The sequence below is a fragment of the Diorhabda carinulata genome, chromosome X (assembly GCF_026250575.1).
Source record: "Diorhabda carinulata isolate Delta chromosome X, icDioCari1.1, whole genome shotgun sequence".
NCBI classification, from domain to species: Eukaryota; Metazoa; Arthropoda; class Insecta; order Coleoptera; family Chrysomelidae; genus Diorhabda; species Diorhabda carinulata.
Window position 1 is genome coordinate 66,599,045 of NC_079472.1, and position 25,060 is coordinate 66,624,104.

The following is a 25,060-nucleotide window of genomic DNA, read 5'->3' on the forward strand; positions in this document are numbered from 1 at the left end:
GGAGGACGGTTTCAAAACTTCACTGACCCTTGCAATAGCAGCTGCAAAACTTAGGGATTATGATCTCCTAGAAAAAAGAGTGAGCGCTTTCAAAAATGTCATGCTATTATCAGATCAATTTCCAAATTACAGCATACCACATAAAAGGCCCTGTGTTGTAGTGATGAAATCGATGTGAAAAAAGCATTTGACACCGCATCATGGTAACTAATATTGAACAAGCTCAGAAAATAACAGATAGGCAATTACAAATAATTCTTTCTTATAAGGTAATTAATCGTAAGCAGCATATTACTTTATGGAATAATTTTAATAGACTTTGCCGATGGTGTTGTGAAAGTGGTAATAGAGAAGAATGGAGATATATTAATGCATAATCAATTAGGCCTGCCAGATATGTTTAGTTTCATACAGGAAAACAACTTGATTCCGGCACCTGAAAAGACAGAAGCGGTTGTCTTACTAAAAAGAAGAAAGATTGATCTCATTTAGTTCTGTATGCTAGGAGCTATTATTAACCCAAATATAATAATTAAAAACGAGGGCCGAGGGGTTGTGTAAAAGAGAAAACAATCACAACCGTCACATATTTGATGCCGAATCTTGAAAGACCAATAAAGAGAATCCTAGTGTTCTCTTCTTTGTTTCAAGAATTTTTGATTGTTTGTTTCTTTGATATTTCGTGGTTCGTTAATGCAATTTGTTTTAATAAATTGATGACCTTTCAGTCCATTTTCTAAATATTGCGTGTGCTCTATGTAGACAACACCACAATTATTACAACGTACTGATATGTAAGTGAAATTCAAATTTCTATTATATAAGTTTTGATGTTACTACGAATAATTTGAAATGTTGAAAGTGAAGAAACAGTAATTTTTCGTGTTAAAATATAGTCCAATTTGATTTTTAGTTTTTCTTGATATCCGTAATTAATATAAATACGCAAATTGTCAGTGTAAAAAAAATCATATTTTGTTAAAGACTGAAAGTAGGCGAAACGTCAATATTTTATGCTTTTAAAAGAAGAAATTTTAATTGATAATGATCATTGATAGATCTAAAAATATTAAATTCATCAGTTTTAATATTTCTTCTAAAGATATTCTTGTCAGATGGGATATTATCTCCTTATTGTCCAACAGCCTTTTAATTGAGCTTTGTATGCCCTGGCCACTAGTCACCACATTGCACCAGACTTGTTCATCAAACACTGTTTATTTGACACCTACTTCATATTCCGAGGAAATTTCTACTGGAAAACCAAAGGGATTCACCTCTCTCCCGTCATTGCCAACATTTCCATGGACCATTTCGAGGGGGAGCTACAGAATAATATTAAACGTTTAGAAAAAATTCTCATACGCCAGAAACAAAATAAAGCTTTTAAATAATTAAATTATTTGTTACCAAAGAACAATATTTAACTTGAGAATGATCGTACCAAATTAATTTATAAATCAAATATTTCATACATCTATTGAAGTCATTTTTCAAAATTTTTCTAACAAACAAGTAAGTTATTTATAATGATTTATCGATATAATAAACTTAATGTTATCAACATAAAAATTTATTAAAATATTGTATTGAAAATATTTCGAATATAGAGATACCATAGGATATTACAGTTCCTATCATTAGGATCCTAAATGTAGGATTGAGCATATAATTACTGAGGATTGTTAAATTGAAACTATTTTAATCCATATTGAATACATATTATGTGATAGTATGCAATACAGTTTACTGAACTACTAAGTAAAAATGCTATCGTAGCAGTATTTGCGATCGCTAGAAATAGTTACAGGTGTTTCAAGTGTTTACATGTGGATATTGCATAAAAGGTGATTGGCAACGGGTTCGGGTGAAATGAACTATATTTTTAATGATAAACAATTTCAATATATGAGTTTTATTGAAAAAAACTAGGATATTACATGGCAACCCTGCCAGCGACAGTTTTTGTTAGTATAGTTAGATAATTCATTTTCACATTTTTATAGTAGCATTGGTGAAACGAAACTAATTAAAATAATAGGAATTTCACTGGGATCAGCAAATATTCTAATTACTATAGATAGTGCTAGTATTGGTCACGACTTTAATTTCATATAAACTTCTGATAATTTGCACTCTAATTTAACATTGTTAATAGAGGGCACTAGTTACACTTGTTTGTGTTAAACTTTTTTTGGCCCCTAAAAAAAATATTAAAAAGCGTTGAATTCTACAAAAAAAGTTACTCTTCTTTGATTCGTGTAACTCAATCGGTGATCGAGTAATTTGTTTCTAAAAAGTTCAATAAATTTTAATTTTTTCATAAAAATATTTTATTATTCCTTAAAAATGTAACAATAACAAATTTGTAAACGAAAATAAAAAATGCCCACCATTTACTTCAATACACTTTATGATCCGCTTTCGTAAAGATCTCTCAATATCAAATAATCCTTGTCTAATTTTTAATTACATCCGTGGCTTCTTCTATTTTCCGTCGCAGTTGTGGAAGGGAAGTAATTTTTTTTTTGTAAACTAATGCCTTCATTTGCGACCAAATTGAAAAATCCAAAGGATTTAAATCAAGCCCTCTTGGTGGCGTAAATTAATAAATATATAATATTTCATCGGTGGAATTCCAAGGAGTAGGCAGATTGAGGCCTTTAAGTTTTTATTCTCCATTGTATTTGATGTTATTTATTTCTTAAATTGTAGAACATCGCATGGAGTTACCGCGACAAAGCTATATGTTATGTTCAACGTATGTTCAAGTCGTAAAAATAATATTTGTCAAGAAAAATTCAGGATCTTCAGCAAGTAATTTATATACTCCCATTAAATTTAAGTTGTTTGATGTTGTAAGTAATAATAATCTTTTATATTGTGTCTACAGGTGGTTGCAAATTAATAACAATGATGTTAAGAAATACTTAAAGCTTGTCTTGGGATTATCACGGTGCACTGCTTAAAACCATTTATTTCTTCGTTTGTCATATTGGGGAACATTCGAAAACATTTTATTTGTTGTTTTTGTAGTATTCGTACATAATGGTACACAACAAGAACGTTAACTTTTAAGGTTCGACATTTTCAATATAAATTTGAATATTCAACAATGGCCACAGAATTAAATAGATCTAAACACTGTACTCATCATTTCTTATCAACTGAAAGCAATGAGTGAAAACTAACAACATGATGTCACACGAACTCGGGTTTGTTCGGGAGCTAATAGCGTGTCCTCAGTACTTAATTAAAAAATTGAAATAACTTTTGAGTTATTGCGAGAAAAAAGAATAGTTTTGTTATAAAACTTATATATGATCTTTCCATTTATCACAAAAAAATCGAAAACCTAATTTGAACAAAGAATTTTGGCCTTCAATTTATATAAATTACTTCAATTTCTTACTGCTAAGGAGGTTTTGAGGATCAAATTTAACAGAAAATATGTCTCCATCTAAGAAACATCGTTTATAGTTCAATACACCGATAAATAAAAATTTATTAGGCAAATAACTGACTTTTATTCAATGAATTTATATAATTTACAGAAGTCATACGTTGAACATAATTAATGTTCGATGGTGTCTGGAATCCATTGACCTCCCAAAGCACCTTCCAAAGCTCCTCTGGAAGCTCCATGTGCTGCATATCCCAATGGAGTACCCAAACCGAGACCTAAAGGACCAGCAACTCCTAATGGAGCGACACCAGCAACTCCCCATGGAGCGACACCAGCACCTCCCCATGGAGCAGCTAGAGCAGCAGGTGCAGCGTGAGCAACGGGTACATCAGGGATCCATTGGCCTCCAAGAGCACCTTCAAGAGCACCTCTAGCACTTACTCCAGCGGCGGCAACAAGAGGAGCACCACCATGTCCGCTTACAGGTACATCAGGAATCCATTGACCTCCTAGTGCGCCTTCGATAGCTCCTTTGCTGGCAACAAGGCCAGCTCCATAGATACCACTAGCGCTGGCGGTAGCAACAGCTACGAAAAATATAACTGCAGACTGAAAGAGAAATATTCCATTTTTTAATCATCTATCTTTGAATTTCTTCTCACGTTTCGCCTTTTCTTCAAGTCTTTATCAAAATATGATATTTTTTAAATTTTAAAACAGAGGAGACCTAAAATCAAGAACATTTAGAAATATAAATATACATAAATATTTATTTTTGTTTCTAAATCTTCGTGGTTTCCGGTCCCTTCTATTTCAAAATTAGTTTTTTTGTTAATTATTTTTGCAAGATAGATAAAATTGACGTTTCGACTTTTCTTTAAGTCTTTAACAAAATATTTTGATGATCGAAAGAGAAGTTTACCTTCGATCTCTTTATAATTTTTAACTTCGATAAGTTGTTTGTCGAAACATGTGTCAAGGAGTTAGTTCAATTGTGAATTCTGATCTACAGCTCCAGAAATTAATTCAATTCAAAAAATATCTCAAAATGTCATCAATACGATTAATTGAAATGAAATTTCATTAACAAACTGTGGAATATCAAAAAATATACATTTAATCATAAGAATTCAAAAATCCAAATACGAGAAAAAAAGTTGACACACATAGAAATGATAAATCTATCAATGATCAAAAATACGAGAACAGTTCGATCAAAATATACTATTCTATTTTGTAAATGTAATTGTGGATTACAGCTTATTTTTTGTTATATGCAAAACTAAGGATAGACTTTTTTTAGTGTAACCAAAACAAATTTTTATTCCGATATTCGTATGATGGGTGTTCTACGGATTGTTTTAATTATGAAAATTGACAAAGTAAAATGATATTTCAATAAAGATCAGAATAAAGTCAGAACTTCAAGATTATTATCTGTTAATACCCTAGAAGTTACCTAAATGTAGACGATTTATCAACATTTGAGTTGGAAAGACAACTTTATGTTAAGAACAGAATGAACAATTACATATCATATTGTTGGATGACAAACTGAGAATATTCATTCTCGACTATTTCAATTAATATCAGGTTTAGGTATTACTTACCAATGGGTTCATGTTGTTTTAATGGGTTGATACCGGAGAAGTGATACAAATATCGGTTATTACATGTATTTTATATAGTGACCAATAACCTTGTCCACACCCAAATAAGACAAACAGTCATTCTCTTTCCGCATGTATACACATGAGGAGAGTAAGATCAGATGAAAAGTTGTGAAAACAATATGTTTTGGCTAGAAAAAAAGAATCATTTGAACTAGAAAAGTATTTCTGTCCCGAATAGGAACCGATTTATATAAATGAATAAATACGGTTTCTGTGAAATTTTTACAAAATGGTACGATAAAAACTCAATCAGCTTCTGATTTACATGATAATATAGATATAAAAATAAGTTTTCTTTTCAAGAATCTTATTTAGTTTTTAAACAGGCGGTACATTTCATAAAAAACTTTTTTCTTCAATAGTTATATATTTCCGTATTATGTCGATATAGTGAGATTTTCCCTCTTTTCTCTTCACTTTCACACTTATTGTGTTACGAAAATATTTCAATTGCATCATATTACATTCTATGAAGATTAGAATTGGCTGTCATTTTTTCCAAAAGAGATGATTTATATTTTGAAATTAACGATTTTATTATGTAATTGCTCATCATATTCAATTTTTTTCTTGCTAGTTAAATTTTCAGATTTCCAATATAATTGGTGATTAAATGGAAGTATTATTGCAACGAAAGTGAAACTGATTATGATTGAATTAGAAATAATTGGAACTTGTTGAATTTAATGTATATAACAATAATTTTGTCATACATGAGAAAGTCAAAAAAGCAAAAGAAATTCGCAGAAAGTTGAGAAAATATACTTACAACAATAAATATTTGTTAAATGTCTCAACAATAATTTAAATATTTAAATGGTTCGAGGTTCGAATATAAATACAATGATAAAAAGTTATAGCTCAATACTTCTTATAGAATAGATATAGACATAACTTTAATTTCAATTACCAGCACATTGTAAAGATTTTTTCCAATTTAGAACCAGCTTATTTAACGAAGTGCATTTTGTATTGCTTAATAGGTTGCCCATTTCTTAAACTAAACATGTTTTCACTTTTTTTTTCAATATTATCTTATCTCAAGGAATTGTTTAAGCGAGCAAGCAATGAAAGTCATTTTCGACGAGTTGGAAATTAGCATACCACGCGAATTATACTCTATACTTTTTCTTCGGGTTTAATAGATAATAGCGAAATGATGTCGCAAACATGAACTTCAAATTTAGTGTCTTTAAAAATATCCGATAGGTACAATACAAATATCAATTATACATGAATGACAAACATTCTTTTTAGAAATTTTCGAACAAAAGTTTAATTATTCACAATATTGAAGATTACATTGTTACAGTGAGGAAACTGTGTCATTACTTGATATTTGACATTCCATAGGAGATCTGATTTATTTTGTAATAATAACTAGAATTAAAATTGTTTAATCAGGTGAAGAAATGAGATACAGCAGTTTTGTGATATAGTCGTAGAAAAATATTTTCAATTGATCTGATTAAGAACTTATTTGAGACTGTCCTCAAAATTCTGTTTGTTTTTGGAAGTGTTATGATGAAAATTTGCTAAAACATGAATCTACTTTTCATATGTCTTGAACCAGTAAAAGAGTTCCTTATACAAATAAAACGAGTTTGTTAACCTTGAACAGTTACAATTTCCAAGTTATTATAATACTTGAATTTTTAATGTAACAATTTCATTTTTTCCTATTTGAACTAGTTTCTTAACGGCATTGTTATGTCCGAGCCTGTTGCATTAGATTATAATTGAAACGGAACCTTGATAACATTGCAATGAGAAGGAATTTCAGACAGCTTATGAATTTATCGCAAGAAGTGTCATTAGTTATTGAAGATGTGAAAACAAATCGAAAATTTATTTGTACAAATAGGAGAGAAACCTTCATACACTACCGTTAAAAACATTAAAAAATCATAATCACTTCTCGTGCTTACTAAATTCACTTGTACAGTTAGTCAGTAACCCATATTGATGTCAATTTGCATTTCGCAATTTTTTTCAAATAATTTGATCCATAGAATAACGAAATAAAAATTATATACAACGAAAATGCATAATAGGAAAACATGAAGCATTAAAAAGGCACAACATGAAAACTTTTGGATGGGAAAACTAAAATATATTTTAATTAGTTTACTACCAATTTACTACCATTTAGGAAAAGTTTTGATATATTTTACAAATGTGAAAGGGTGAGGCAATAAGGAGTCAATGTTCTTCTCCTGAGATGTCTCTTTGACAAGTCACGAATCGAGCCAAAATATCTACAATTGTGTGAAGTGAAAACATCACTCGAAAGTTTCAGAGAGTACATCAGGACACGAACTATTATCAATTATTACCAGATGATTGTACTATATATGGATACAATTTTGAAGTTGTATGCTTCCTATCAAAAGTCCAACAATTTATAAAACTGATGAACTTCTCACTCTTATTACTATGACGAAAATAAAGCGTGAATATAGATATACAAATATTACACAACTATGGAGAGACATTATATAGCACGGAATAATAGCACGGTTCGTGACAGTGATGGGAAAGTTTAACAAATATTTTGAAAATTGGTAAATTCTCCAATATGCTGAGCTAAAGTGCTGAGATCACTCAAGCAAAAGTTTTGCTACCTTTTAAATAGACAGAATCACAAACTGTACAGACAAAGTATTCAGAAAACGTAAACTCTAGTGAGAATTAAGTTTCTGGAAAAAACAAACATAGGTGATACCACAGATAAGATAACCGCGAATGAAATACTAACTGTTATGTTTAAAATGTATAAATATTCCACAAAAAGGGAAGAGGAAACTTTTGGACTAGCATTGCTCAAAAAATCGACAAACTAATTAAGCCGTTTAAGCTCTTTTCACAACGCTTTGTTTTATTCTCATTAATATTTTACTTTTATCAACGCTGAAAACCAGTTTGTTTGCTATTCATTAATTAGCAATATTTCAACAAACTATTACCATGAAACATTGTCTGAATATAAAGACTTGAAGGTATAGCTGTTATCAACAATTTTATATATCTATATTAATTGCTATAATTGAAGCTCTCGATGATATAAATATTCGAAGACATGAAATGTGTACTATATGAAAAAGATTACTCTTAGTTATTTCATTTTCACAATTTCACAACATTTATATAACTATATCACATACAAGAAAAAGTGAATTTGTAGAAATAATGAAAAAGATCTTTAGAATTTGAGTAGCTCATGATTCTATTTTAAAAACTTCGATGTTACTGTAAATATGTTGATTTGAATGTGGGGATCTATTGATTGATATAATTATTATTCTATTATAAAGTTTTTTTCACTGGTAAATTTGTTACATTTTCTTCGAAAAGTATATTTTCAATTGCTCTGGGACCCCATTTTCCCATAACAATACGATTACTGCACTAGTCATTTTATTGTGATACTTTTGACCAACAAGTACATGTCAATATAACATTTCTAATTTCACCTTCATGGCCCTACAAGTAAATGCGATACCAGAATGGAACGTACACACCGACGAGAAATTGTATGTTTAAGTTCAATATTTGTCATACAAAATCAGTCAAATGAAATAGATAAATGTATTCATCGATTGAAGACAGCTTGGTAGGTGATCTATTGATTTATATAATTATACAAGTTTTCAGATTTTATTTGGTTAATGATCTAAATTAGATGGAAACATCAGAAATATTGTCTATTATTGTCATTATTGATCATTAGAGACCTCAAGTCAAGAATTTATCATTACTAAAGATTTACGGAGAAGTCTTCCCGTATATACAAAATGACTTGGATAGAAGCAGAAAATTCAGGACGAGAAATCATCGAGAAAACAATCTACAGAGCATCCAAAAGCAAACATCGCCGCTTGCGTTACAAAGTATATACGAATTATTTACATAGTATTTGCTGACAAACTAAATAATCTACCATAATACAAATTGGAAATAATGGCATATGGAATGTCATTCCAATTTGAACCTTTCGATCGTAGTCTAGAAGGGCATCGCAGTATAGAACTTGCGATGCCCTATAAGGCTGGAGAGAAAAGAAAAGGAAGATTCCACTTGACATTTATCACCTCCATATAAATGATATTGTATAGAGGGCAGAAATTCTGAGATTTTTTAACAGTAGAGCGAAAGAAAAGAGAATCCACGAAAAAGGTAGAACAATTGAAATTTAGATTGATTTTGCTTGTGAAATTCGAAATAAAATTGTATTGATAGCGTCATATTGTCTCTAGTGAATAGAATTTTTGTGATGATAATGGATCGTACAGAAATAATGAATTGAAAGCATCAACTACATAAATACATAAATTCAGTTGATTTTCATCATTCTTCTCAACTCACTCCACTAAAATAAGACGGCTGAATGCTGAAAACTCAATTGGCTTTCTATAAAATTTGCCAACATGTGTATGTAATTTTAGTGGCCTATAAAAGTTCGGTTGCATATGGATGGATTTTATACCTCTTGCCTACGCTTCCATGTTAACCGTCACAATATTTTGATATGAAATATGATAGCAGTTGCACTCGTCTCCAATATTAACTATAGTCCCCCATCTACCTGAATTATCTGGAGCACAGAAATTAATCGTTAATATCATAACAAGTCCCAAATAATAATTCATTTTACATTCGAAAACAATTGAATAGTCGGGGGTGTCCTGAATGTTTAACAAAGGACTTGAAACTGACTTACGCTATAAATTTGAAACCGTTTATTACCTTCGAATTAAAGTAGTCTTCTGGTGTCCGGTTTTAGTTACGCCGTTACGTCGGGTGTGGTCAACCAAGTTGATGTTTTCCGTGAAGTTCACGGATAACTAGGATAAATAAATATGAAATGTTCACTCATTTTGATTCAATGCCATTGTTTACGTTGGAATTTCTTGTACAAGATAACGATAGACAACGAAGACAATTTATAAGAAAAACTATACCTTTCTGAACTTATATGAATTGTATTTAAATTATTAAGATACATTATTGAGAATAATGAGAAAGTAATGGGCTGAGAGAATGGATGCGTCTCGATAAATAGCGCTATGATTCATCTGTTGTTGAAATGAAAGATTGGTTGCACAATTAAATGATTAGTGGAGAACGTATTATTATATGAAAATGGGCTTTCAAAGCAATTGAAAATATACTCCTCCACCTCAATTATCACATCACCGAGAAGAAGCAATTTTCAAATGAAGATATTCACGGTAACATTGAAATTTATGAAATAGAATCATGAGTCGATCAATTTATACATTAAAACTTTTTCTTACATGTTTTATCACCTATATTTGTTGTTTCCAGGAACTTCATTTTCGCTAGATAATAAAGGTTCGTATAGGGACTGAAAAAGTTGACGTATTCATTGTTTTGGAATTGTAGGATTATTTATATCATTTTCACCAGCAATTAACTGGAATAATACTCTCTTTTGCTTATATTCTCGGTTCTGGGTACTTTGTTCTATTTACTTCTGATTTTAAATGCTCTTATTGAGTTTAACGTTTAGATAGTATTTTTTTCTGATTTTCTACATACTCTACTTTGTACAACTCGGTTTCTACTCTTTCTTAGTTGAATTTTTGCATCATATTTGATTCAAAGGATGTGAATATGAATCTCTTCTATTTAAAATTTGGCAGAATTTTTGTTTGAATGAACACAGTGTTTTTGCTCAGCTTATTAGTGAGCTGCTTTAACTGGTTTCTCCGTATTCCTGTGATATTTGTATATACTGTATTCACACTTCATTATCGTCAGAAACACAAGAGTAGAATTAACTAGTTCATCCGTTTTACCCACATATTTTTTATCACTTCGGTTAGGTTCTGATTAAAATTTTTGTTGTAATTGTTGGACGTTACCATGGTTTGAACCGGTTTATTATAATATTTTTACCAGCGTTGCAAATAGTTACCAATACTTCCAAAAGCTTGGTATAGAATCAAAGAGTTTAGAACTGAGACTTCCTCTTAAACAGATAAGAATGTTTCGACCTATTGTGGTCTTCAATAAAATATAATTTGACAATGACAATTATCACAATTATATAAATCAATACATCTCCTACAACATGAATATAGAAATAAAAAACTATTTTCAACAACACAAGATAAATTTTTTATTTTAAATTTTTATATGTTGAAATAAGTGGCAACATGCCATCAAATTACTCATAGTCACATCGAAATTTATAAAATAGAATGATGGAATTGTAATATCGTTGATAATTGTTTTGTGGGTAGATTATTTCTAAAAATTATCATTCATTTGTATTAGAGTCTGTTCTAAGAATTTTCTAGTAGTTGACAACGGCACCGAATTTAAAAATACTGTCATAACCAAGTTATTAAAGCTCCACAAAATTGGAAGGTTCCTCACGACATTAATCGAACATTTCAGAATATTGAATACAAAAGGATTTCTGCAATTTTGTGTGAGATTTTGTGACATTGAGCATATTTGCTAAATGAATCGTTAGGTAATAATTTTTGTTACAATGGAACAAGAATATGGATTATTTCGAAAGGTTCAAGTCTTAATAATGGGCCTAACTGAGGTGATGTACCAAATTAGAAATAGTAGTTTACATGGCTGGCCAGTAAAATTGATTTTTCAAATGTTTATAAGGTTCGACTATGCCGTTATGATTTTCGGTATGATATTGTATTACACAGTCTATTTGTCTTTGTTCTTCTTCTATGTCTTGTAGAAACTTATTCCAGAAAATAGCCTCAACGGTCGTGTCAAAAGTTTTTTAAAGTAATCACAGATAAGGGGTCGAAATTCGTGTGGTATATGTATCACGAATATTTCATTTGGTCTAAGTATTTTTTGGAGAACATCGGGTATTTCCATTATCCAATCGTCAGTGAGGCTTACGGTATATCTATGTTTATTAAAAGGTTTTTTCTGAAATAATATCATATTTTCTGGATTTAGAGACAATAATATTTTTATTTGTTGCTAGATTTTGCTTCAGAAACTTTCAAAAGTGAATTCATTTGTTGAATCAATTATTTAGTTGAAAAATTTCATTATTTAAAAGCTATGTACTAACCTATTATAGTTGATATAACTATTAATGATCTCTTGTTCTTGGCGTATGAGTTTTATTTCAATATGCTTGATATTACTCTGTAGAAAATTGGAAAGAATGTCCTTTTTCGACATTGTAGTAGGAAGCATCTTCTGTTATATTCTTTCGCCATTTTCATTTTGATTTTGGATCATGAATCAAAATTTTAACAGTTACTCTACCATAAGTATCCCATATTTATATTTGAATTGTAACAAAGTCTTTGACAGCTATATTATGAGCGAACGCCAATTTCTATAATAACCATATTCAATAACCTTAATATTCCTATCAAGCGTCGATTTGGGTTTTTAGAAAAAAACAAAGAAATTCAAAAATCCGCAATTCTTAACTAATTATTGCAGTACTTTCAAACGATGACTACGTAAGTATTTGAAAACTCGGAAATATATTAAAATTATTACACTTTGGTGTTTAATTATGCTACTATCTCAATACGAAAATGCTTATAATCCTAGCTGGCAGATTTCGCTCCACTTCATATAAGATACTCGTACAGTAGAACTCCAATTATCCGAGCTCCGACTATCCGAACTCCGACTATCCGAATCGCCGATTATCCGAATCACTTTCAAAAAAAAATTTGTTCAAAAAAAGTCTAAGTGCGCTATTATTCTTCCCCCCGCGAAGCTAGTGTTTGCGCGTTCGCTCACTATTGTCCTTCCCTCCGCGAAGTCAGTGTAGGCACAACACATGGTATGAATCCTCACTCCAGTTCCGGCGCATTGACGGAGATGTTTGAAAAACAATGATTTCTATTTCTAAACTTGTACATAAGTACATTTTATTTATATTTAAAACATGTGAAAATATCATGTTTCTTTCATTTAATTCAATAAAAAAATAGTGCAATATCTCCAATGGCAATTTTTTTAAAAAAAACTCCGATTATCCGAATATTTGATTATCCGAATGGGTCCCGGTCCCCATTAATTCGGATAATTGGAGTTCTACTGTATGTATATATATATATATGTTATAAACCTTTGACGTGAATCCGGTAATCAAGCCGTTAATTCTCTCAATACGCATTATCGAATTCATTTGCCACGATATTCTTCATCCAAACACTGTCAATAAATCATTGAGTTACATTAAGCCTGAAAATCACAAATAGAACGGTATTCTATTGATATAATTATTATTTCGACCAAAAGATAACCTCTTAAATTGTTAATAACATTGAAGCAGGAACAATGTATCTGAAACTAAATCCTTGATGGAATGTTACGAACACTTATGAAGGTTGGAATGCAATTAGATATTTTACGTTATGCAAATATCTCTCCTGTCACGCAAAAAACAGGCCTTGACAATGTTAAAATATTATCTGAACGGGCGTGGTTAAGAATTTAATGTAGAAATGGATTTCGCTTAATTAAATATTGTTTGACTGAATCATTTGGTTGTGGGAAGTTAAAATTTTTACCTACGTTGACCGCAACAAAATTCACAAATAAGAAAAGAAATGGATATGCATTCATCTAGCAAGTAGATAAGTTAATTTATCCTTTGCTATGTTTATATACAAGTTTGCACATAAGAGAAATATAGATGATTTGATTTGTTTAGGGGATTGTATTTTATGTTTGTTGTTTTGATGTGATATTATGACTAATTGATTTCAGTTAATTATATGAGTAAAATTAAACATTTGCGATAACATTCTACAACATCTCTCCCACAATTGCTTTCTTCTATTACTCGGTACCATTATCTAAAAGTTACTTTTAGAGACTTATTCTCATCGTAGCAAATATTTTGAAGCATGGTTTGTGCATTTCCTAACAACGCTAAAAATGTTTGAGATACGTTGGGATTTCATAATACGGAGATGTGGAGTTTAAAATGTACAAAAGATTAATTTCGATTAAAATTCATTGGGCAATCCTTGTAGATATTGAATGGATTTGTTTGAAAATCTAGAATATTTATTATCTGTTTAAAGAATTTTTTCATTACACTGTGTGTCCTTTATTGTCTGATTGAAAGTCTTGACAATTTTATTTCTACCAGAGAACTACATTTCCATTCAAGTTTCCCTGTTTAAACTGTACCTTAATTGAATTACTTGTTAGGTCATCAACAGAGAACAAGTTTACTCATTTTTTACTCAAGATTATTTTTATTCTCTTCCAATGCAGTTTTTGCTTTTTGAATAGCTTAGCATCTATATTCAGGATCTGATAGTTGGATGGATCTTTCAGCCAAATCTGTGATCTTTTTTGTGACATAGGAAGACACGAATTGAAGTTCAAATATCTTGAGGACCAAGTTGGTTGGGTCATAAAAAAGATTTTTCAGGATATACTGTTTATTAGCCATATAAATATCAAAAATCATAAACCAATTCTATATAATTCCATTTTGAGTTAGTTGGTTCGTTGCGAGAGTTTCAAATCGAATCACACCTCATTAATAACATATGTCCCGAAAGTTTGAATTTTTAGTTCACAATTTCCAATCAATCTATATATTGATTGATTGATAGATTTTAGGTATCTTCTGTTTTAAAATTAATTTTGTTTTCAATAGTTTTTGAAAGATTGATTAATAATTGACGTTGTGACTTGATTACTGTCTGTCAAAATCTACTTTAGCATTAATTTATCAAAAGTTCTAGGAAATTAAAGAAATCACCTTCAGGGAAAAAGCGGCCCCAACACTAAGTGAACTTTGAGAATTTGAAATAAAAGACATGTAGAACCTGAATTCAAATAATTATGAAAATCGGTGCTGTATTGAGAGAAAAATGGTCATTGCCAGGACTAAAATATATTCCATTCATACTCGGATCTTGATTAACTGATAATTTGAAAATTGAATTGAAAAGTCTGGTCTATTTGTCTTTTCAACATCGATTATCATGACCTGAAATAGTAAAAACATAATGCCTTATGTCTAAATTCCAATATCTTTTTAATATTGAAAAAAACCTTTGATTAATAGAGTTTATTAATTTTCGGAGACACTAGAGAAAGAAATAAAATTTTTGTGATGTACAAAATATAACGAAAATATAATGAGTTCACAATATTTTTCAAAATTTATGGAGTCTTCAATAGAAGAGTATGAGTAACTTATCTTTGTAGGTGTTTTATCGATCTCCCATTTTTTCGTTCCCCAGTTTCATCCGATCGAGAGCAGCTTCATCTGAAACGCATTACCTATTTCTGTTCCTCTTATCGACGTCGTGGTTTCATTCCATATAAATTACCCTAAATTCAATATCATTTCTTTGATTCCTTATTTTATATAGCAGATAGCGGCGAAATAAATGTCATCATTACACTGATTTCTATAGGAGAGAATAAGGTTTACTAATATGAACATAATGAGATACAATTTGATGGAGAAGCAAATCCATATCTAAATTGGTAGAAGGTACAAAATCCCAAAATGTGTTGGAAGAAATATTGAATAATCTATATCACCAATTCTTATAACAAATCTTCATATTTTATGAATCAAATACAATATATTTTGAAACTCAAAATCAAACCAATGAAAAATTAATAAAAATCCCCATAGTAACCAGAATAAATAATTCAATTGATCAATATTTCTATCAAAGTAAATTTGAATATTGAATTCCATGAATTTAAAAATTTTTACAAGCTTTAATAATATCAAAATCACCAGAAATCTTGATCAATTATTGTAAGTAAAATTTTAGTATTGTTATACATTTATACATATTTTTTTTATTGTATTTTTGACCATAATTTCAATCCCAGACAATGAATACATAAGAATTCATAAGTTTATTAGCTATCCTAATAAAAAGAAATGGAGATCTTCTTGTCACAATTCAAAATGGTCTGGACAAAGCTGAGATTCTCAAAAAGGAAATCAGCGGAACCCTACCTGATATGACTGCTACTTTGCTGAGTATGATAAATGTTTTACATGATAATGGTATGGATCAAGTGACAACCGAAGAAGAAATTCAGAGGGCTACCTACAAATTCATCTGAATGCCACCCGAGGCAGAGGAATTCAAATATGTGGAATCTACGCAAAAGTCAAATATAACCTTATATAAGGCATCGTATGCTTAGAGTCCACCGTTTTTTAATTATTTCACATTTTCGAAATTTTTTGACACATGCAGCCGTCCACTGAAAAAATCATATTTCTAAGTTCAAATGAGTCAGGTCCAATATTTATGGGATTTGGACAAACAACACTTACAGCTTTCAAAATCTGTGAAAACCTTGACAAAAATTTATATAGGGTGTCATGGTGCCGAATTTCACTATCTAAAATTTTGAAAACTTTCATCTTTGCAATTAGATTCTACGCTTCAAATTAAGGGGACTTCATTAGTAAATTCATATATCTCAAATTAACGGTTTTTGTAGAAACTTGAAGAAACTGAAATCTTCATGGTTTTTAATTTCTTAATTAATTAACATTAATGGAGTCTTCTTAAAAACCCGTGCTGAGTGACGTTTCGAATTTCTTGCGGTGAAAGAGTTCGAAATACAATCCGAACTATTTCCTGACAGTTTTCTTTCGTAGTTAGCGGCGAGCATACACGATATCTTTTATACGACGCCAAAGAAAAAAATCTAATGGGGTGATATCTGGTAAACGGGAAGGTCATTGGTACGGTCCATCATGTGCTATCTATCGGTCATCAAAATCTGTCTGTAAAAAGTTATTTATAAGTGCACTACCGTGTGGTGGGGCCCCGTCGTGCTGATACAAGTGGGTGTAAATAATTTTCTAATATTTCTAGATATCTGTTACCTGAAATAAACAAAAATTTGAAGCAAAATTCACCCTCAAATTTAAATAGTAAGATTACCATTCAAATGTACCACCAGCATACTGTCATTTTTTATCGCAGCAAAAACATTGAAATTCCAGTACCCTTGTAACTGTCTTTCACGCAACATGTGAGGATTAGTATCACTCCAATAATGAGAGTTACGCTGGTTAAATATTCCATTATTCTGAATTTTACCCTCATCCGTCTAAATTAAGTTTAAATTCACAAAAAGCAATCCTTCTTTGATCGTTACCTGACTTCTGTATCGAGATTGAATACGGTTGGAACTTGTGTATTTTAAGAATCCTGTGTATACTTATCTCTGATATTCCCAAATCTCTTTCCGCATCGGTTAATGAATTTTCAAGATACGCTCTGAAGTATCCCAAAACTGCAAAAATGCACGGTGGGTTTTACAATTGTGAATGAGCCGCGTAAGTGTATCAGGGGTGGGTCGTGGTCTATACGGATATCGCAAACGGAAAGTATGGCAGGCTCGTTTAATAACCCTATTACATTCCCCGTATATTACAAGCAAATTGAAATAATAGTTCTCTTTTTATCAAGTTATCTTCAAATTCAATACTTTTGGTGCTTAACTAGTCAATAATTTCTTGTTTTCTCCAAGATAAAGTAGGAGTCTTCTGTATGCGTCGAGAATGATAACTTGCGTTATCCATAACTACTACTGAATCAGCCGGGATATGTTTTATCATTTCACCAAAATAGTCTTCAAAAACATCCAAATCCATGTCCTCGTGTTAATCTCCAGTATGGTACGAGTAAAAGGTTTGCAAACCTTCTTATTAAAATCCCTCTTCGTTTCCAATATGGACGATTATTAGTCTTTTCCTATTACTTGAAGGAACCTTAATGCCCTGACAGGCATTCCATGAAAGCTTGGCGAGCATTGGTTATATTTGTATCTTGCCACATTTTTGGTACTGTATAACCTTCATTAATCCACGTCTCATCAAGATAAAAGATTTTCTTCTGCTCTGTTCTGTATTGCTTTATACTTCTTAAGTATTTTCGTCGCTAGCAAACAATTTCATCGCTTTCCATTAAAAGTGCTTTATTATTATGCTTTTCCCAGGCAAAATTCATATTTCTCAAAGTAGCCCATAAAAGTTTTTTAGTTATCAACGGAATACTGGCCAAGCTCCATTGAAATCTTGTCTAGGGTGGGTATTTCTTTTTTAAAATAAAAAGAGTGAACTTTTCTTCGAATTACACTTTTGGTTAATCGTATTTCATGCAATCGTGTACATTCAAAATAATAAGTTTGTCATTCACTGATAGTGGAGAATTATTGGAACATCTTTTCGTTAGTGTAAATGACGCCATTTTATTACTAATCGTATAATACTGTGAACAACTATTTACGGCTTAACAGCAAAAACTGATGCGTTAAGCTAAACAACTATACTTATAAAGGTCTGAAAATTTTGCCCTCACGACACATGGTGAAACCGAATCTGAAATAGGATTGAAATTAGGCAGAGGCACTAATAGAAATTTAAACGTTACCTGTTAAATTCAAAACGTAACTGCATAATCTACTACCTAAGTAATCCCTACACAATATTTCGACCTCAGTCCAGAAAACATACTTTTTATAACTGTCTTACGCAATTACTTGAAATTTTAATATTACAAACAATACTATTTCAAGACCTACGCCTGTGTCCTTCACCGAAATTAAGTCGAACTGGACGGAATTCCCTATTTTATTACTCTACACCTTTCTGAAATAGACTGTAATATATCATTATATGATGTTCACTGTGTGATGATCTTGACTAAATTACAATTTTTTTACAAAAAATGAGAAATAATGAAGATATACACAATTTGTCTATCTAGAAATGATATAAGCAGCTTTACTTTGCAATTTCGTTTAGATTCAGATTATAACCTAACATTGTCAAGTTATATGATTATATCAATGAAAATATAACATAAATATTATTACGGAATATAGAAAATTCCGTATCTTTAGTTGCTCATCAAGACAAAAAACAAATTATTCACAGTTAAGGAAAGGTGCACTGAATTTGATGGGTACGAAGACAATAACATTTTGATCAACCGGTGAAGGAAATCAATCAGTCCTAGAAGAGTCCTAGAAGCTAATTATAGTTCAAATCACACATGAACTCCGTTAATTGAATCAAATAAGTGAAAGTAGAATCCTTTAAATTTCAAATTCAATATTTTGTGTACTAACTTTTTTATAGATCTCAGAATACTACTACAGAATACTTCTGACAATGACTTTGATATATATTTTCGAAAACATTTTGATGAGGACTGAAATATGTTGATGTTTCAACATTTTCACCTTTTTCAAAAAATAATTTTCATTCAGTGTAACCTGCAAAACAAGACGATTTACAGTATATAAATAAATAAATACATACCTGTGTATTACAAATTCTGTACTGCACATGTTTTCCTCGACACTTGTCTACTGTACAAGTTCTAAGCTGTCGAGAAATGCCGCCATCGCAGGATCTAGAACAGGGAGTCCATCGTGACCACCCAGACCATCCTTCTGAAATATCATTGACCCGCTCAAGTTGTGCAGAAAGCTCCTGAAATTATAGAAATACTAAGAGTGAGAGCTGCTAAAATAATTTTAACATTGTGATTAAAATCACATTTATATTTTTTGCGCTGTTGAGTCTTCGGTCCGAGTATGGCAAAAGATCTTGCAATCATTTAAGAAGCATCAGATTTTTATTTTTAAAAGTGTTTTCCTTGTAACCGGCGTATTGAGAAGAAAAAAACCCTAGACAATCAAGGATTCCTTACATAATTATATATTATATTACCATCTTGCAACTCTATTGTTAATTTGTGAATAGAATAAAAAAATAACAAATTAAAAATAAGAATTGATCGTAGGAGGGTAGAAATTAAGGGTTGAATGTATTTTTGGAAGCTGCATCATGAAAGAATGAGTGGAGCACCCTCAATATTTAGGGGTACGAGAAATAGATGTTTACCGATTCTCAAACCTACTGAATTTGGATATAAACTTTGATAAAAATCCGTCAAGTTGTTTCGGAGGAGTATGGTAACTGATATTGTGACACGTGAATTTTATATTTAAGGTTTTTTTCTCTTGCTTAAATTGTCGTGAAAATAAAATTTTTGGAAAATACTACGAATCATGATGATTGAAGAAATTTAACAAAATTTTGATTTCACACCAATTGAAAGAGGTCAGCTAAGGATATTAGTACATGCTGGAACCTTACCTGTTCTGAGCCATCATCCACTGTTGAAAATAAAACCCCAGAAACATCTGGAGATGTGTCATTATATTCCACAGACCTTACTGCGAGGCAACAGATTATCTAAAACAAAAAAAATGTATGTTACGAATATATTTGGGGGAAATATATGAAATATCCCCAACCTCATAATTAAGAAGTGACTACCTCAAAAAACAATCGATAAAATGGAGATATCATACAGGGTATAGTGAAAAATAATAAACACTAAAATTTTATGTTAGATCGGAAAAGTGTAGAAGCTCAAAGACAGCTCATATACAACTCTAATCATATCTATGCCGTCTGGTGGAGCAGCTTCAAGGTTATAATCAGCATGATATGATTCTCTTAGATGAATCACTAAGTCTATTCAGTGACATAGGAAATTTAACTACAGGTTTAGTCAACATTATGCAGTTTCCCTGGCTTAATCAAAAATATAAGAATTAGATCTCAATTCAGCGGATCTACCAGTGAGATGATGTTATCTCCGTATGTTGTCCATGATATGAACATATCTGCTCATTATGATCATGGGAAGGGCCTCGAAATAAACAGTACAACAGAAGGACTCGCCGTTGGTGCAGACGGGGCGTAATATACTTATTTGTCTTCCCAGATAATAATTCTTTCAATTTTATATTTGAATTCGAAAACCTCTCAATTCTTTCGTTGCTTCCAGCAGGCTACCCCAACAGAGTGACTTTCACCAATCCTCGAAAAATATAGTTCCTTAAGTTACTGTGTATATGTTGGAATCCATAAGATAGATGTTACTTAGAAACTAGAATCAACGTTCATCCTGAGCAATGAATAGATTCAAACAGAAGAGGTGACTAGAAGCAAAAAAGTATGAGGAAGAAAAACTTAGCAAACGTGGTGAAAATATTTCTCTTTATTCTGAAATCTCATCAGAAAATACATGTTTTGAAACTTGGCAACCACATATAATTTGAAAGAGCTCTTTAGTGTCGAGGATTCAACCAATGAAAATCCTACTTTCAAAGAAAAAATTTGAAGAGAAATTTGATTCTGTTTCTTCACAAAATGTAAACGAATTTTCCCGCATAACATCAGACACAGAATATAGACATATGAGGAAACCCAAAATGTTTCAATTGAGGGCAATTCACTTCTTTACCAAATTGCGTTCCTGAGGAATTTTAGAGCGGTAAAGCGATAAATTTTGGTACACTGTATGAGACTGTTGAGGGCATTTAGTAATACTAGATAGAAGTCTAATCATTCCAAGGATAATTGAATTCTGAAACTGTTTTTACTCTCATAATTTTGCACTAAATTTTGACGTCGAATAATGTTTTCAACAATGTTATTTAGAAAGTTACAAAAAAGTTAGAAATTGGCTATGAATTCGAACATCAAATTTGATCATTTATAATTCAGTTCTTCCAGTAATTGAATTGTTAACTTTTTTCTTCTAATATGTGAAAAATTCTCATTTAGTGAATAAGTGAATATATAATTGGTATTTCCACTTTTTTGGCACGATATAAATGGAGTAAATTACGTCTAATATTTCGGTGTAGAGATGATCTTTGTATGCCGCTCTGTCTAGATGAAGTTCTGGTGCTGATATTCCCTTTATTGTAAATGGTATACAGAATGAGTTCTTTATCTTGCACAATTATTTGATCACGACATTCTTGATTAACACTATGAAATTTTATCGTTTCTCGAGCCTGTATTATAACATCAGAAAATGTTTCCCTGTGAAGAACCGAGCGATTAGGAAACCTCCTTAGATCCTCCCAGTTACTTCACTCAAAATACTATAATTCACAACTGATAGTTCTACAACAATAAAATATATACACATGTCGTTTGAAGGTTGTGTGGGGTGTAATATACACTGCGATCAAATAAATCTATTGTCTCCCCCTTTCTTGTCGCGATACCGGGTATTTATACCTGATCTGTTAATCCCACTCTTTTCAGAAAGTCCAGAATGTGGAATGGCTGTAGCTGCCAGAGATCTTCATCTTCTATTTCATGTGATCCCAGGTGTAGCACTCCGTAGTGTTCCACACTTCGAGAGAATTTAGATAGAAGTCTTGTTCTCTGTGCAGCAAAAACAGCACGCAGCATTATCTGCTTAGAACATTTCTCTCGACGTCTACCGTCTTCAGGTGTCTATTGGGGTGACAATGCCTCGATAGTACTTTTGTTAGTATTTGTAGATTGTTTTTAATTAAGTTGATTCATTCAGCAGATCTTCTCTGGTTATGGTTTCCCAAGAGAGTTTTACCTGACTCGGCTCCTGTAGGTTTTTCCAATAATTGGTTTTGCTCCTATCTATCTTCTTTTGATTGATTGAAGGTAAGGTTGAGCTGAAATTTATATGGATTTAATAGTAGTAGCGCTATCTTTGTGCCTACGAAATTTTCATGTTGACAAAATAATGAATTGAGGATATTCCGGTTGCAATCAAAGCCTCCACTTTCTAAAATCATATTATATTCCATGACAATGAATTTGGTTTATTTTTCCCTACCATGTAGCGATTGAAACACAAAACTGAAAAGTTCTCAATCAATTATTTTATTAGTACCGTTTCAGTTTATAGTTATATTTTATTAAGACTGATGCAATAAAGCTCTGTTTTACAAATTATTTCTGGTATTTTATTATTATTAGTTATTAGCAAATATATTCAATAACAAACTTTGAAATTGGTTAATGTTACATATCTTCACAGGAAGTCGATTATCATACATACAGAGAAAAGTGGAAGGATATTTTAGAATATTGGTCAGAATTGTTCGTCAGTTAGACACTCCGTAAAGAGCAACCCCATTTGTTATCTGCTTCAAAAAGCAGCTATTGCATTTCGTTTTCTGTTTCGAGTCATATAAGACCTTTTTGTTGTGCCGATATGCTTGAAGCAATCTTGTGGAGAGAAAGATATTTCGCTTGATGGAATTGTAAGCTAAAGGATTATGCCACCGGAGCTACTCATGGAATGACATAGGAGGGTAAAACTTTACCCAGATAAAGAGGATTTATAAAATAACCCAGGAAATTCATCTGTAAAACGTATTATGAAAACAGTGGAAGATATTATTACCAGCAATAAAATTTTGATCGAAAAGTATTTATGTATGTATTTTGTACGATATTTATAAGAATAAGAATAGGTCAGAAAAAAGAACGATTATTCGAATTGAGAATTAGGAAGAAAATATTAACGATCAATTCAATCCAGTCCACAGCAAATCTCAGCGCATGGGATTTCATGAGAACAATCCTCCATTAAATTATCTAATTATTTAACAAATATACTTTTAGCTAACCCATAATAAATCAATTTCCCAATTTCTGGGTTGTATTTCATTGCAAATAATTATTATAATTAATATAATAATTATGTTTTTGTTGAGGTTTAGAGTCTTTATTAATGTTAGGAAATCGTATTAAGACATTTTTTGGTATAATGGATACTGATATTACAGTTACTCTGTAGTAGTTTATTAACTAGAAAAACGGGTATTTTCATTAGAGACAGTTCAAATTTTTGTGATCAATCTGAGAAATATTGCATTGAATGGTAATTTAGCTGCTGAATCTAACACACATTTTGAAGAGGAAAATATCCAGTTTTTGTCAATTTAGTGACATTAAAAAAGTTTGCACAGAATTTGCTCCCATCTTTGTGCTCAAGAAAGTGAGAAATTATAAATTTTCTCAGATGTTCCCAGTTCTAGTATTAATTGAGTTATACATTTCTTCATAATTTTCGTGTTAATTCTATCACATGAATAAGTGAAGATGAATTTTGAGAAATTGTCTATTATGACAAGTATATATTTGTTTCTTAATCATCCATTCTACTGATACTGTCGGCGACGGTATTTTTCCCCAGGTACATGAATAATATATAAAGAATATTCCGATGATCTATGTACTCGTGTATTTATTCTTCAAAATAGTGGTAAGGTTCTGATTATCATTTTCAATAGTGAACTTGTTTCCTAGCAATAAAAATCTCAATTTTTTTATTCCAAATAAGATATTACTTCCAAATCCCCGTACTATAATTCCTTTATGATTTCTCCGTCAAACGTGACACAAATGATAGAGGCACTTCCTTTCCGCTTTGTCATTGCGTTAGAACTTCACCGAACCTTTATTTCGATAAGTCAACAAATTTCATAGTGACGTTTAGCTCGGATGGTATATTTTTAATTCCTCGACAAAATAATTTTCAATTAAAGGCATGTTTTTGCATTTTCAGATAGATCATTTGATTATAAAAGAATATTTTCCAATTATTTCCCAGTTATTGGCAGTAGACTCTAAATATTGGCCTAGCAAATTATCCAATTAATGGCTACGAGTAGTTGGTGGCATGCTTTCTAAACTATTTACAAATCTGAAATTTTTTTCTTGGATATTTAATATCGAGAGTTTTCTTCAAAACTTGTATACTATCTATGGAGATTTGATGGACCTCAGGTACAGAACATTGGATATTACTCAATCGTAAATACAAAATAATTGAAAAACTACAACCAAATCCACCTAAATGAAAGTAAAACTTGAGATGGAATTATGGCAATATAACCCTAATAACATAATTGATTCATTCATTTACCTATAGAAGTAGAAACTTTGCAAATGTGAAAGTCTCTGTATATTTTATGATGTTTTAAACACTTAAACACGTGGTATGCCGTTGAACATTTTTGACATGTCAGGCAATAGGCGATGATGAAGATGGAATAAAAATTAACGGCAGGACATTAAAGAAAATAAGTTATGCAGACGACACGGTTATCA

At 31.2% G+C, this 25,060-nt stretch overlaps 2 protein-coding genes across 8 annotated transcripts in view; both read right to left on the reverse strand.

Moving 5' to 3' along the window:
• The window catches only part of LOC130902236 (protein madd-4), a 161,275-nt gene that overhangs the window by 25,366 nt on the left and 110,849 nt on the right, over nucleotides 1–25,060 (reverse strand). For all 7 annotated transcript variants that reach the window (XM_057814196.1, XM_057814194.1, XM_057814198.1 and 4 more), the window contains exons 3-4: nucleotides 20,246–20,344; nucleotides 19,403–19,576 (exon numbers count right to left, since the gene is read on the reverse strand). In XM_057814196.1, coding sequence (XP_057670179.1) covers nucleotides 19,403–19,576; nucleotides 20,246–20,344 — 273 coding nt within the window. The remainder of the gene's footprint in view (nucleotides 1–19,402; nucleotides 19,577–20,245; nucleotides 20,345–25,060) is intronic.
• On the reverse strand, nucleotides 3,504–5,208 carry LOC130902237 (spidroin-1-like). The gene is made up of 2 exons (XM_057814201.1): nucleotides 5,017–5,208; nucleotides 3,504–4,015 (listed from the first exon to the last, which is right to left on the reverse strand). Exons 1-2 carry the CDS (start codon nucleotides 5,026–5,028, stop codon nucleotides 3,575–3,577), a joined length of 453 nt encoding a protein of 150 aa, XP_057670184.1. The 5' UTR covers nucleotides 5,029–5,208; the 3' UTR covers nucleotides 3,504–3,574.